The sequence below is a fragment of the Primulina tabacum genome, chromosome 14 (assembly GCF_025594145.1).
Source record: "Primulina tabacum isolate GXHZ01 chromosome 14, ASM2559414v2, whole genome shotgun sequence".
Taxonomy (NCBI): domain Eukaryota; kingdom Viridiplantae; phylum Streptophyta; class Magnoliopsida; order Lamiales; family Gesneriaceae; genus Primulina; species Primulina tabacum.
In genome coordinates this window covers 38,184,769-38,199,475 of record NC_134563.1, presented here as the reverse complement: position 1 = coordinate 38,199,475, position 14,707 = coordinate 38,184,769, and the positions used below count along the sequence as shown (strand labels likewise).

Sequence of the window (14,707 nt, the reverse complement as noted above, 5' to 3'; positions counted from 1 at the left end):
TGGTTTTCAACGCTTTTCTCTGGGGGTCGCGGACACTGGAGAAGAAATGGCACTGGGCCAAGTGGTCTCGAGCCTGTCTCCCAGTGATGGAGGGTGGTCTTGGCTTCCGCAGATTGAAAGATCTGGTGGATAGCTTTTCTATTAAGTTGTGGTTCCGGTTTCGGCAGGGCTCCTCTCTCTGGGCGAGATTCCTTTTACGGAAGTATTGCCAGATGGATGCTCCTGCCTCTGTTCTCCCTCGTGGTTTAATATCCCCCACCTGGCGGCGTCTCCTACGGATCAGACCTCGCGCCGAGCCCGGCATTCGCTGGCGCGTTGGCCTTGGAGACGTGTCCTTTTGGGATGACATATGGTTTGGGGATATTGCTCTGTCCAGCCAGTGTGAGGTCCGTGGGGGCCGTGATGTTCGGGTTTTTCACTTTTTGTCTGAGGGGGCATGGGATTTCGATCTTCTTTGCGCTGTGGTGGCCCCTTCTGTTGCTGAGGCGATTACTCTGACCCCGATTGCCTTTGGCGAGCCTGATTTGGCGCTTTGGATTCACAGTTCTGACGGTGCTTTTTCGAATAGGTCTGCTTGGGAGCTTGTCCGATTGAGAGACCCTGTTTCTGATATCTTGACTCCTTGTTGGGGCCGTTGGTTGAGGCCCACGATGTCTTTTTTTCTTTGGAGATTTTGGCATCAGTGGCTCCCGTTGGATGATATGCTCCAGCGTCGTGGCTTTGAGTTGGCTTCTCGATGCCAGTGTTGTGATATGTCGGAGACATTTACACATGTCTTCATTGATGGCCCGATAGCCCGTTATGTCTGGCATTTCTTTGGGGCCATATTTCGTGTCCGGATCCCCTGCACAGGGGATCTCAGGTTGTTCCTTAGCGCTTGGAAGAGAAATTTTCATTGGGCACCTGGGGGCCACGTCAAGGAGTTTCTGCCCTTCATTGTTTTGTGGTTTCTCTGGATGGCTCGTAATGATGCAAAGCACCGTCAGTTGCGTATTTCTGGGGAAACTGTGAAGTCTCAGATTTTGTCTTATCTGCGTCTTGCCCATGCTGCTTTCATTGTTAAGCCCAAGCACTGGCTTGGTGCCTTTGAGGCGGCGAGATCGCTGGGAATTTTTGTTGCCTTTCAGCGGACCCATAGGTTAGCGATTGTCCGGTGGCTCTGTCCACCTCCTGGGTGCTTGAAGCTGAATGTTGATGGGAGTTCGAGGGGCAATCCTGGGGAGTCGTCTGTTGGTGGTGTTGTGCGTGATTCTTCTGGCAGGGTGGTGCTCTCCTTTAGCGAGTTTATCGGAGTCGGGACCAATGTTCGGGCGGAGCTTTGGGCGGTTTGGAGGGGCCTTCTTATCTGTTCCGATCTCGGTCTTTTTCCCCTTTGGGTTGAGACCGATTCTCAGATTTCTCTTCAGATCCTGCGTTCTCGTCGGTGTCATTGGGACCTTCATCATACAGTCACTCGGATTCTGTTTCTTTTGAGGGGGCGGGCGGTTCATTTTTCACATATTTTTCGGGAGGGAAATTCGGTGGCGGATGCGTTGGCGGCGAGGGCTCATACCATTAGGGTTTATACCTTAGAGTTAGATCCTTCACTACCCAGACACATATCCATCCTGACCCGCTCGGATATCTCCGGGCTTCCCTACCTTAGATACAGATGTTCTTAGCTATTTGCAGCCTCTTCCTTTATTTGGATCTATTTCTATATATATATATATATAAATATATATATATATATATATATATATATATGTATGTATGTATTTTTTCCTTTGCAGGTACTGTCTCTTTGGAGTGCTTTGTTTCTTTGGATCTGGGTGGACTCTCGCACCTTCTCCATTGGTACTTTTATTTGGACCACCCTGTTCTCTGGCGGTCGCTCTCTGCAGGCTTCTCCTTGGCCGTCGCTTTCTATATTTTGTGTTCTCTTGCTGGGTTTTATGGTGGCTTTGGATGATCTCTCTCAGTGGTTTCTCTGGCCCAGAGCTCCATTCATGTCGGGTTTTATATGTTCTCTGCTTTTGCTGCGTGCATTGGTGGCTCTCAATGTTATCTCTTGGCTACCTCTTATATCAATGTTCCAGTCACGCTTGGATTTATGACGTTATGAGCTCCATACGTTTTCACCTTCTTCTGGGGATTTGGAGTTTCTCTTACTTCAGCTGGATTGCGGTCCTTCATCTGTGCTTCTACTGTTTTGGCACAGTGCTTCTCCAGCCGGATATTTTTTTTATTGCGGGATCATTTACTGCAGACCGATCTCGGACTAGGATGCCCTTTTCATGTTGGACTTACAGTGACAGACGGCTCAGAGATGGGTACAATTGGTTGTCTTTTGCACCTACATCTGAGTCGGATCTTTACAGTTTAGACATGTTTCGATTTGTTTTGATGTATTTAGCGCTGCTCTTATATGTTCTTTTTTATTATGCGCTTTTCCTAGGGCTTAGATTTTGGCACATGTATTTGCCACCCTAGGTTTTAGGTTTTTATGTTTTATGTGTCGTCAGACTAGCTTTTAGAGAGGTCTTGGTATAGCTCCCCTCTCTTTAGGCATTATCTTGTATTTCTTTTGTGTTTATATATACAGGTAGGGGTCCGCATAACCCCCCCGCTTCTGGTGGTATTTTATAAAAAAAAATAATAATAATAAAAAAAATAAACCCTAAACCCGAAACCCGAAACCCTAAGGCTCCCTATGAGGCATTGTGCGGGTGGAAGTGTAGACTGCAGAGTTAATGATCAAGATCTGAGACAGGATGAAGACCGCTCAGAGTCGGCAGAAGAGTTACACAGATCAGAGGCGGAGAGATCTTGTGTTTGCCGTAGTGGATCATGTGTTCGTGAAGGTCGCACCATTGAAAGGTATGATGAGATTTGGGAAGAAGGACAGCTCAGTCCTAAATACATAGGGCCGTTTGAGATCATGGAGAGAGTTGAGACACTCGCTTATAGAAATGCATTATCGACGAATCTGGTGAGAGTTCATAATGTGTTTCATGTCTCCATGTTGCAAAAATACATGTCGAATCCTTAGCATGTGCTAAATTATGAGCCACTTCAGCTGACACCGAACCTGTCTTCCGAGGAAAGACCTACTCAGATATTGGACAAACAGGAGAGGAGGCTCCGGAACAAGGTGATCCACATGGTCAAAGTCAAGTGGATGAATTATTCCGAGAAGAAGGTTACTTAGGAGACGGAGATCGAGACCGAGATCGAGATGACAGGTTGTTACTCGGAGTTATTCGGTATGTTTTAAATTTCGAGGACGAAATTCAATTTGAGGGGGGAGAATTGTAAGGTCAAAAAAATTCGAACTACGTAACCCGACTGCATGCAATCGAGAGTTTTACTTAAAATATGTGTTTAATGATTTTTATACATTTAATGCATGAATATTGCATGGGTATTTTAAAATTTCATGCATTAGGGTTTTAAGTTGCATTCGCGCTCGAACGATTAACGAAGACCGGGGATAATCAGGAAAATATTTTTATTGAATAATTAATTTTAGTTATTTAATTGAAGGTGTATTTAAGTGTGAATTTTGAAAATTGATCTTGGTTGGCTATTTTTACTCGTCGGACCGTATTTTAAAATGATACGCAAATTTTATCGATTCGGAGAACTTTTTGAGGGTTCGAGCAATATTTTCAAAAACGTACCCAAACGAAATATTTTTCGGTAGTGTTTTTGGGTTTTATGAGTTTATTTTAGTGCTTAGTGGGCTCAAAACCCTTTTAATCCATTTAATTTTTAATTAGGATTCATTAGTGCACAAATTTTCTACTTAAACATGACCTAATCAAACCCTAAACCTAATATACATCCTTGGCCGCCCCACACTCTCATTCAGCAGCCTCCACCTTCGAAAATCAACAGCCAGCATCGGTTTTCTCTCAAGCTTTCAAGAAAAGTTCTTCCCCGCCTCTCCGATGTGCGTTCTTCGCAAATACCTTCAAGTTTTTGAGCACGTATACGTTATGGCACGCCATGTATCTTCTTTTTCTAATCATTCATGATGTATATATGCTGATATGTGTGTCATGTATGAATATTTCTCGGCACTTGCATGTTATAACATTTATGCATTCGGTTTGTCATGAAATCCGCATGTTTTTCTTTACCATCTCACGTTTTGTTACCATGGTGCAAGGGATGCCGAGTAAAGGTCCTAAGGGGCTATACATGTCGAGGAGTATGGTGTCACTAGGCTGGAGTCGAGACTTGGTTGTGTATGTTGAAGGCCGAGAGGTTGTAGCGAGGCGTCTAGGGTTTACTTGTTATCTCTGAGCATTTGGGCATGCATGGTGTGTCGGCGGCCTTAGAGTTAGTCCAGTGGGGGTACTACATGGTCAGTCATGGTCCTAGGGTAGCTAGCTAGGGTCCGGCCTTTGTGATTCAGGGCATGGGTCGAAGGGTTAGCGCTAAAGGTTCAAGTAGGGTGAAGGGGATCACATGCAGTAAAATTCCAGCAACGTTTCGGGTCTGTTCGAGGGCCTTAAGTGGTCTGGTCTATGTGGTTTGGAGGATGGTAGGGCACAGTTGGGCCATGATTTAAGTTGTGAAAATTTTGGTTAAGTTTCGGGTTGATTCGGGTTAAAACCGGAAAAAATAAATTTTTCACCACAAATGCAAACTCGAGATTTCCGCAATCAATCCCTAAAAAATCACGTCCACATATAAGAATCCTTGAGATCTACTTGAAATACTAAAATTTATTTATTCTTTGGTTGAAAGTTCAAAACTCAACCCGAAAATTGTTTATCAGAATTAAGAAATTTTTAAAATGAAAGAACAATAAGAAAGGATGCATGAGATAGATTACCTCTTGATCAAAGTTCTCCTTTTCAAATTTCAGGCAAAACTCAGCTCTAATTTGGGCAATGGAGTACCTTGAGTCATCCGTTGCACAGTTCTTCAATAAACTACCTGAAGATTTAGATAAAGTTTATCAAATATTCCATATATATTTGGTATCCATATGTGTTGCAACAGCATACTTTAGGAGATAATTTATTGGTTATTTTCAGTAGGACAATATTTGATGAAGTTTAATCTTGGGCCTAATTAGGAAGATCAAAACAATTCCACCGCAGTTTACGACGACTAATGGCACCATATAAGTTAAAAATAATAAATAGACATGCATATAGAGTACAATAATTATTGAAGACACGAGGTTCACAAAGTCACATCGGTATCAGAGGATATTGGGACAACGTGGCCTTGTTAAAGTGAGGTGCACTACTAACGGGTCAATTAATACTCAAAGTAATACTAATATATTACAAAAAAATAATTATCAAATACAATTATCTAACTAAAAGAAGTTTGAAGTTCTATTAAATTTTTGAAGTCTCCAATGATGGTTTCTATGCTCAAATATCTAGCAATTTCTCTCAATATACACCAAATCTAATGTAAGTAAAGTCCATGCAACGCAACGCAACGCATGTGCAGGACCGGTAGTATAAATTAGATAACTAAGAAGGAAAAAAATGAGATCTAGATGACTAGAACATGAGTGTAAGTGAAAGAAAGAGGGGTTGGACCACCAAACCAACAGTGTGCATTTAATTTTGTATACAAGAAATCTTGTCTAAATCCCATCCAATTTCTTATCAAAATGCAAAACACAGGGCTAATGACCGGATGTTTGTTTGTTTTAGAGCCTGATGTTTAAAGACCAACACAAGTTTTTACAAATCTGAATTAAAATGCAAAGAAAGTCAAGCCCAATTATATTATAATGTATCTCGTATAAGTGGGTCTAATTTCTTTTTTCATTGATCTCAAATATATAATCTGATTTTTAGATCTATTTAATGTCGAATAAAAAATATTTTGGTTATAGTTTTCCGTGCAATAGCCCGAGAAGAAGGGATCCTTAAGCAGAGAAAAAAAGGCATAGCTTCGTTGAATCAATATTTTTTCTACATTTTTACCAATCTATCCTTTTTTAATTTATTATTTTTAATCAACTTAATTACTATTTATTAAATAAATAGTAAAATGAGAAATTTATTTATAAACCTTATTTTTACAATAACTTTCTAGGTCTATGTGAAAACACAATATATTGCTTACCTCATCTTGCGCTTCATGGTTCCTCATTCAGGTAAGCTCATATACCTCCTCAGTTGACGACCAGTTCTGGCTCTTTCTCAGACAGGTGTTTACTGCCGACTTCTCCTTTCCCAATCCCATCATCATTTGCTACTTTTCTGCTGAGTGTTTGGAGGCACCAGTTCCACTTCTCCTCCTTGCTTTTTGGTTCCTTGGAGAAGATAAATAATTTAATAGTGTTTTCTTGGATATCTCTGAAAATGCTTCACACATGCACATTTAATGTACAAAAAGGTTTAAATTTACATTTGTCATTGCTCTCGGCAGTATATTCCATGTTCACCTGGGCTCTTCTTTCTTGAAGTTGTAGGACAAACAGGTATTGTGTATAATTATAAGTCATGTAGGAGAGGCGCACACTCAAAAGACCAGAATTATGAGTTTTATAATCATGGATGCGTACAATGTAATTTTTGGCTGACCAGTCATTACTGTTTTTACAGTGGTGGCCTCGACTTTGCATCAGAAAATCAAGTTCCCGGTAGGAAATGATGAAAGTAACAAGGGATCAAAAAATTGCCGGAAAGTGTTATGTGGAGGAGGTAACAATTGGACAGAAAGCTATCAAGATGGAACACCCCATATAACCAGGGCCTGAAAGTTTTGATCAATTAAACTTAATAGAGGACATCGTCCAAGTCACGACCAAGGAGGAAAGTGAAAGGGTTGTTGTCTCTTCCCCAAACGGAATGGGTCGGATAGCCAAAATGTTAGAGGAGTCCTTGAGGGGTCGGCTCTTAGATTGCTTACATAAAAACAAGGAAGGTTTTGCTTGGTTCGAATTAGAGCTCATTGGCGTCCGAAAGGAAGTCTTTCTATTTCAATCGGACTTCATCGACTTTTAATTGACCCAGTCCTTTTATTTTGGAGGTGTGGGTCTCGGTAGGGCTCGGTTCGAGGTCCTCCTCTATGGATCGGATTGCCCGATTCTTCCGTTCGAAAGGAGGGGACATCCAGAAAATCTACGAACTTTTGTATGAGAGACTTATCAGGGGAAATCACCCTTAAGCCTAGGTTTGATTAGGCTAAGTGAAGGCACGGTAGACGCCTCTGAAGGCAAGGAGGATTGCCGTAGCCGAGCCCATCAATTTCTTCATGCCTAGCCAATGATAAATTGCATCCCAGATTCTTTTTGCTAAAGGGCACGAAAAAAATAAATGGGCCATAGTTTCGCGCTCTCCTTTGCAAAGCACACACGATTTATCTTCCACAAAAGCAAGCCGATCTCGAGTAAATACAAAATAGTAGAAAGCTAGTAAATAATATCTTGGTGCCAAATAGTTTGATCAGAGGTTCAAAAATATATGATGTTCAAATTACGTAGTAAGTTGTCTTGAAATTAGAAATAGCCAAATTTCAGCATCAGTACTTTTTAACGATTCATGAAGAAATTGGAAGCAGCTGAATTATGAAGACTGCAAGGCAATTAATCTTCAACACTAAGCTGAATTAAGATAGATTCGCATTAGTAACAAGTCAAAACTCAAAATATTTTTAAAATAAAGAAGTCCAATGGATTTTTATACGCACTCAAGAATCCCCTGCAAGCCGATCGTAATTTCTATTGTCTACATTATATATATTTATTAAAATATTAAATTCGACATCCATTAGTATATTTGTATGTAGTCTGGCCGGTTATGGTCCCAAAAACTATCTAAATCGATCCCTACCAACAAACACTCCGCGGCATACTCGACACGAATTCTATTTTCAGTACCTATTTTTGAACATGTCAACTAACATACGGTTCAAATCCGTTACAAGATCTAATTAAAACCAAACAAAATATTTTTGACATTCAGAAAACAAAACAAAAATGGAGCTTGCTATCTAATTTCTGTAATGTAATTCACGATCCCAAAAACTTTTTGATCTCCAACAGAAATCGATATGAATACATATATACATCCACTCTGATTTGATAGCATTTTTCTTCTAAGAAAATAAAAGAAGATGGCCGGAGGTGGAGGAACGCATGCTTCCAGGGAGCTCGACCAGACACCGACATGGGCCGTTTCATTAGTCTGCGCCATCATTATTGTAATCTCTATACTTCTGGAGAAAACACTGCATAAAGTGGGAGAGGTACGAATTTGTATGTATAGCTATTATTTTTTGAATTCTAACCATCTAATCAATTAGGGATTTGACCGTGCATGGTTTTTGCCAATCATATTTAATTAACATGGACAAGTTACAGACAAAAGACACAGACATGCATGTAGATTCTTGGCTGATTTTTCTGACATTCTTTCTTTCCATTGTGACTTTAATCGCAATTAATTTTGTACTTACATTTTGTAGACTTTTGAGAGGAAAAAAAAGTATTCATTGGTGGAAGCTCTGGAGAAAGTTAAAGGGGGTAAGAGCAGCTCCAACTCTAATAGCTAGCCTCATATACATATTATGCATACTTTGACTCAATATATATATATTTTGCGCAGAGCTTATGGTTTTGGGGTTCATCTCGCTTCTACTAACATTTGGCCAAAACTACATTACCCAGTTCTGTATTCCCGAAAGGGTGGCAAACACAATGTTGCCTTGTGAATTAGATAAAGAATATCATGGGAGTGGTCACCGAAGACTCCTGTGGATGCAACGTAGAATCTTGGCTGCCGATAGTCCAGCCAAAGATTGTAAAAAGGTACCTAACTACGAGAAACAGCATATTGTTTAGCACACTCATATTTCTATTGATGCCACTAATAATAACAGGGGTACGTGCCACTAATTTCTGTCCATGGACTACATCAGCTCCACATCTTCATATTCTTTTTGGCTGTATTTCATGTCATTTACAGTGCCGCAACAATGATGCTCGGAAGGTTGAAGGTATTTTGTCTATAGCATGTGTGGTTTATTCTCTTTCATATTGTGAAATTATTCATTGTCATCTCAGATTCGTGGATGGAAAGATTGGGAAAGAGATATTGTACATGAATATGATGTATCCAATGGTATCTATCTTCTTTTGTAAAAGCCAAAGAATACTTACTTTTCTTTTTAAACTCTATAAATGAACGCGCCATTAATTTTTGTGTGTATACAGATCCTTCAAGATTCAGGCTTACACATGAAACATCTTTTGTTAGAGGCCACACCAGTTCATGGATGAAAACACCTATCCTGTTTTATACTGTAAAATTCTCATATCTCATTTTCAAACACATATATAGCTCTTGTAAACTAAGCAAATGCAACTAATTTCGACAGGTCTGTTTCTTTCGTCACATATTATGGTCAGTTCGCAGAGCGGACTACCTAACTCTACGACATGGATTCATCTCAGTAAGTTCTCTAAGTACACTGTTCATAAATGGAGGATAATATTCCATCCATATTCAGATATTACTTCCATTTAGGTCCATTTGGCTCCCGGAACTAAGTTCAACTTTCAGAAGTATATCAAGAGGTCATTGGAAGATGACTTCAAAGTCGTCGTTGGAATCCCGTATGATATTTCTCCCACTTTATTATCAAATGATATATATAATTTTCTTACATAGAATAATATTTTTGTCCCACTCTCAGCCCAATATTGTGGATGACTACAGTCGTCTATCTGCTCGTAAATGTTAAAGGTATGTTCTTCCTTACCCTATTTTGTAATACTAGTTCCTGCAATTTTATCCGTTTATTTCACTGTCATTTCAGGATGGCATGCTATGTTTTGGTTGTCAATAATGCCTTTAGTGGTATGACTGCTTCACACTGGCCAAATTTTCTTAATCCCGCAAAATTTTAATACTGACTATTTGATTTGCAAAAGATGATTTTGGCAGTTGGAACAAAACTTCAATCAATCATAACACAAATGGCTATTGAAATCCAAGAAAGACACGCAGTAGTCCAAGGCATTCCTCTCGTACAAGTTTCTGATAGACATTTTTGGTTTAACAGGCCTAAGTTGGTGCTTCATCTTATCCATCTTACGCTCTTTCAGGTTGAATTTTTTGTCCTTGAAAATCTTTCAACTAATTTATAGCTTGTGACCATTCTTATATATCATCTTAATTTCTGGTACTGTTTCCTCAACAGAATGCTTTTGAGATCACGTACTTCATATGGATATCGGTAATGAATACATTTATTATTATCGATCTTCATAGATGTGACCATATCAATGGTTGAACTTGAAATAATGATGATGATGTGGTTGTGGTGCAGTATGAATTTGGATTGTACTCATGCTTTCATCGCAATTTCATTCTTGCCCTTATCAGAGTGGGCATAGGGTGAGTGAGGAAGTTTTCCTATTTGCGGAATTGTGTCAGTACGACTCCATATTGAATTGAATTTTGAAATTGATGGCAGGGTAGGAGTGCAGTTTTTATGCAGCTACATTACACTTCCACTTTATGCACTAGTCACACAGGTATGTGATGATAAAAATACTGATCATCTTTAAATTTTATTGACCTAATATTAATGAAACGCTAACGTTTATATATTTATGCTCGATCAGATGGGATCAAAGATAAAGAAGTCCATATTTGATGAACAAACTTCCAAGGCGTTAATGAACTGGCATAACAAAGTTAAGAAGAAAAATGAACGTGCTCAGCCAAATACACCACCACGTTCACATAGACTAGGAGGAAGTCCCGGGGATTCACCAGACAATTCTCCAAATGCTGCAGCTGGATCAAATATTGAAATGGCCGATAAAAACTCCATATCCCCAAGACACGTGCCGGTCTGTACTGCCAATACGGACTTGTTGACCGGCCCATGAATATATATATACTCCTTCCTTTAATTTTAAGTTTCTTTTCAACTGATCATATGTGTGTTGACAGCTAGATTGTTGTGTTGATATGCTAGTATACATTGTGTGCTATCTAGCATTTCATGTTGGAAAGATTTAGTAAGATATCAAATCTTATCCTATTTAAGTGGTTCATTATATGATAATTAAAATATTTAATTATGCACAAACTTTATTATATCTACTTGACCAATAATTTGTAAAAATTTAGATGCCCAAAATTATATATTGATAAATTATATCTTGATAAAATTATATATTGATAAATTATATCTTGATAAAATTATATTTTGATGACTTTATCATCTTTTGAAATTCAAAATATTTCATCGTGATAAACCACATTTTAAAATTCTGACTTAACGATTATGATACGAGTTTTATGATGGGGTCCCTAAACATACGTGTCAAAAGTTGCACAATACCATGAATTGTGAGGTTTGAAGTACTTAATTAGAAGACTCGATAATTAAAAGAAATTCAAATATGTGTTCAATATTTTCTTTATATTCAATGTTCAGATATAATATTGCATTCACTATTATTTTATTAAGTTTAAAACTTGAGTAAGTTTCTTAAATTAGATATCAGAGCCAATTCTACATTTGCCTTGATTCGATTGACCAAATTTTTTTACAAATATAATTTTTTAAATAATTTGCAACAATTTTCGAAATTCAATCCAAATTGGTAAAAAAAAAAACTACCTTTAAAAGCAACGCCACTGGCTGCCATACGTTACACAACTCCGACGATCGGAACCATTGGATGAGATCCCGTGTAGGGGCGACCAACTTATGCCATTGGTTGGATATCTAAAGCGTTATTGCCAGAAAATAGCGCCTCCAGCCTACGCGTTTTAAGGTCGGTTGTAGGCCGATTTCCGACCAATCTACGACCCTTAAGAGAACGACTATGGAGGTTAAATGTCGTCCAAAAAGTGGTTTTTTTAAAAAATAATATTATTTTAAAAAGTATATATTAAAATATAACAAAATGTGGGATGCTGTAAAAATATTGCAATCCGGAAATCTGATTTCCGGATTCAACTAATTTTTATTTTTTTTAAATATTTTTTTAAGAATCCGTGACTATGTCACGGATTCAATGAATCCGTGAGCTCCCTCCTTTAAATTAGCTCACCTCCTTTGTTCATTCATCGTGAGCTCTCGTTCTTCATTTTCCTCAATTTGCTTTCGATCACCGAGAACTTCTTTCGAACACCGAGCACGTCTCTTTTCAGTACCGGTATTCCGAAATTTTCATTTATTCATTACCGCAAATCTTCGGCATTTTTTCAGAATATTAAAAGATAACGATATTATTTTTGTTTATTAAATTTATTTTTGTTCGTTAATTATAGTTGTTTTAAGTAATAACAATAGTTATAATATTAATTATATTATTGGATTATAATACTATAATTTAGAATTGTTGAATTACCGAGCTTAGAATTTAGAACACATCATAGTAGTTTTAAGTAATAATAATATATATATTTAATTTAATTACAAATATTAGAATATTAATTGTATTTTTGTAATTATTTGTAATAAAAATTGTATTATTGGAATAATTATAATATTAATTGTATAATTGTATAATAATGAAACATAATATTTATAATATTAACTATACTTAATTTAATTAAAATAAATTTATACGTACTAATGTATTTATTATAATAACTATTACTAATGTATTTATTAATAATTATAATATTAATTGTCAAATTGTATAATAATGAAATGTAATATTTATAATAATATTTGTATTATTGGAATAATTATAATATTAATTGTATAATAATAACTATACTTAATTTAATTACAATAAATGTATACGTACTAATGTATTTATTATAATAACTATTACTAATGCATTTATTAATAATTATAATATTAATTGTCTAATTGTTTAATAATGATACGTAATATTTATAATAATAATTGTATTATTGAAATAATTATAATATTAAATGTATAATAATAACTATACTTAATATAATAATGAAACGTAATATTTATAATAATCATTGTATTATTGGAATAATTATAATATTAATTATATAATAATAACTATACTTAATTTAATTATAATAAATGTATACATACTAATGTATTTATTATAATAATTATTGCTAATGTATTTATTAATAATTATAATATTAATTGTTTCAATAATCCATACTTGTAACAATAAAGTCCTATTATTCTTCCTCTAAGTGATAAATGATTGATTGCAAATATATAGTAGATATCTTCTCTATAAAGGACCAGAAATACCTTGTTTACGTATCATTAGAAAGTGCATTAACATAAATACAACAGTAAGAAGCGGCAGTACAAAAGTGTGTAAACTATAAAAACGAGTCAAAGTGGATTGTCCCACACTAGCACTTCCGCGCAATAATTCTACCAAAGGGGATCCTATTATAGGAATAGCCTGAGGTACACCTGTTACAATTTTCACCGCCCAATAACCAATTTGGTCCCAAGGTAAGGAATAACCAGTTACGCCAAAAGATGCGGTCAATACTGCCAGAACCACACCTGTAACCCAAGTCAATTCGCGAGGTTTCTTAAATCCACCGGTGAGATACACACGAAAATAATAATGATACGTAATATTATAATAATTATTATATTATTGAAATAATTATAATATTAATTGTATAATAATAACTATATTTAATATAATAATGAAACGTAATATTTATAATAATAATTGTATTATTGGAATAATTATAATATTAATTGTATAATAATAATTATACTTAATTTAATTACAATAAATATATACGTACTAATGTATTTATTATAATAACTATTACTAATGTATTTATTGTAATTACATGTTATACTTTTTATAACAAATAACTATTACTAATAAATAACTATTAATATTGTAAACATTTTATAACTATTACTATACTTAATAATTATTACATGTTATAATAAATAACTATTTTGTAACTATTATAATTATATGTTATAATAAATAGCTATTTCTAATGTATACGGTTTATAACTATTACTATACTTAATAATAATTATTACTAATATATTTATTATAATTACTTGTTACGTTTTATGAAGTATTATTGATTTTTATAAGGAATTATTTAATATACAGTAATTAGTTTTATTACCAATTTGTCATCAACATGTACGTTTCCTTTTTTCGAGCCGAAAGTTGCAAATAAATTTTGTTTACTATAAATTTTGTTTATATAAATTAAAATATAATATTTGTTAACTACTGAATTTTTGTTTGCAAGATGGCTGAAAATACGGAGAATGTGTGTATTTGCGGGGTAGACACATATCAACTAATATCAACGCTGAAAACATGGATGCAATAATTCCGCCACGCCGGTCTGACAAATGTCTTTGGAGATTGCTTAATGCTGGGATTCACCTCCGTGTCCGCCTATGTCTTGCACGCATGGGCTTCTATGGTATCATTCAGTGTGGTCCAATTAAATATTATGATAATCATTTACTTACAGCCATTGTTGAGAGATGGCGTCGTGAGACACACACATTTCACCTTACCGTGGGCGAGGCAACAATCACCGTGCAGGACGTTGCCCTTATTTGGGGGTTGAATATTGATGGCATTCCCATCACTGGTGTAGATACCGCGTACAACAAACATACTTTACAACAGCGCTGCGCTATTTGGTTGGGTTTTACGCACACATCTTCTCAGATTAAAGGTGCACATCTTTATCTGACCGCTTTGCTAGACCATTTCCTAAATAACATGATTAATTATCAAAGCACTGAAGAAGACGTGGCACAA

General features: G+C 36.2%; 1 protein-coding gene across 1 annotated transcript; it reads left to right on the top strand.

Annotated features, from left to right (window-relative positions):
* Nucleotides 1-7,883: 7,883 nt before the first annotated feature.
* Nucleotides 7,884-10,971, top strand: LOC142524534 (MLO-like protein 9). Its single transcript, XM_075628562.1, has 15 exons — nt 7,884-8,214; nt 8,434-8,491; nt 8,574-8,776; nt 8,848-8,964; nt 9,032-9,089; nt 9,182-9,270; nt 9,346-9,420; nt 9,495-9,583; nt 9,664-9,713; nt 9,787-9,827; nt 9,902-10,075; nt 10,171-10,206; nt 10,300-10,367; nt 10,447-10,507; nt 10,598-10,971. The coding sequence occupies exons 1-15, from the start codon at nt 8,083-8,085 to the stop codon at nt 10,865-10,867; spliced, it is 1,521 nt and encodes a 506-aa protein (XP_075484677.1). The 5' UTR covers nt 7,884-8,082; the 3' UTR covers nt 10,868-10,971.
* Nucleotides 10,972-14,707: the final 3,736 nt, after the last annotated feature.

Excerpts from the sequence above, each read along its gene's own strand:
- LOC142524534 (XM_075628562.1), top strand. The coding sequence starts at position 8,083 with ATGGCCGGAGGTGGAGGAACGCATGCTTCCAGGGAGCTCGACCAGACA. Across the intron at positions 9,584-9,663 it reads AAAGTCGTCGTTGGAATCCC|CCCAATATTGTGGATGACTA; the intron begins GTATGATATTTC and ends TCCCACTCTCAG. Across the intron at positions 10,368-10,446 it reads CTTATCAGAGTGGGCATAGG|GGTAGGAGTGCAGTTTTTAT; the intron begins GTGAGTGAGGAA and ends AATTGATGGCAG.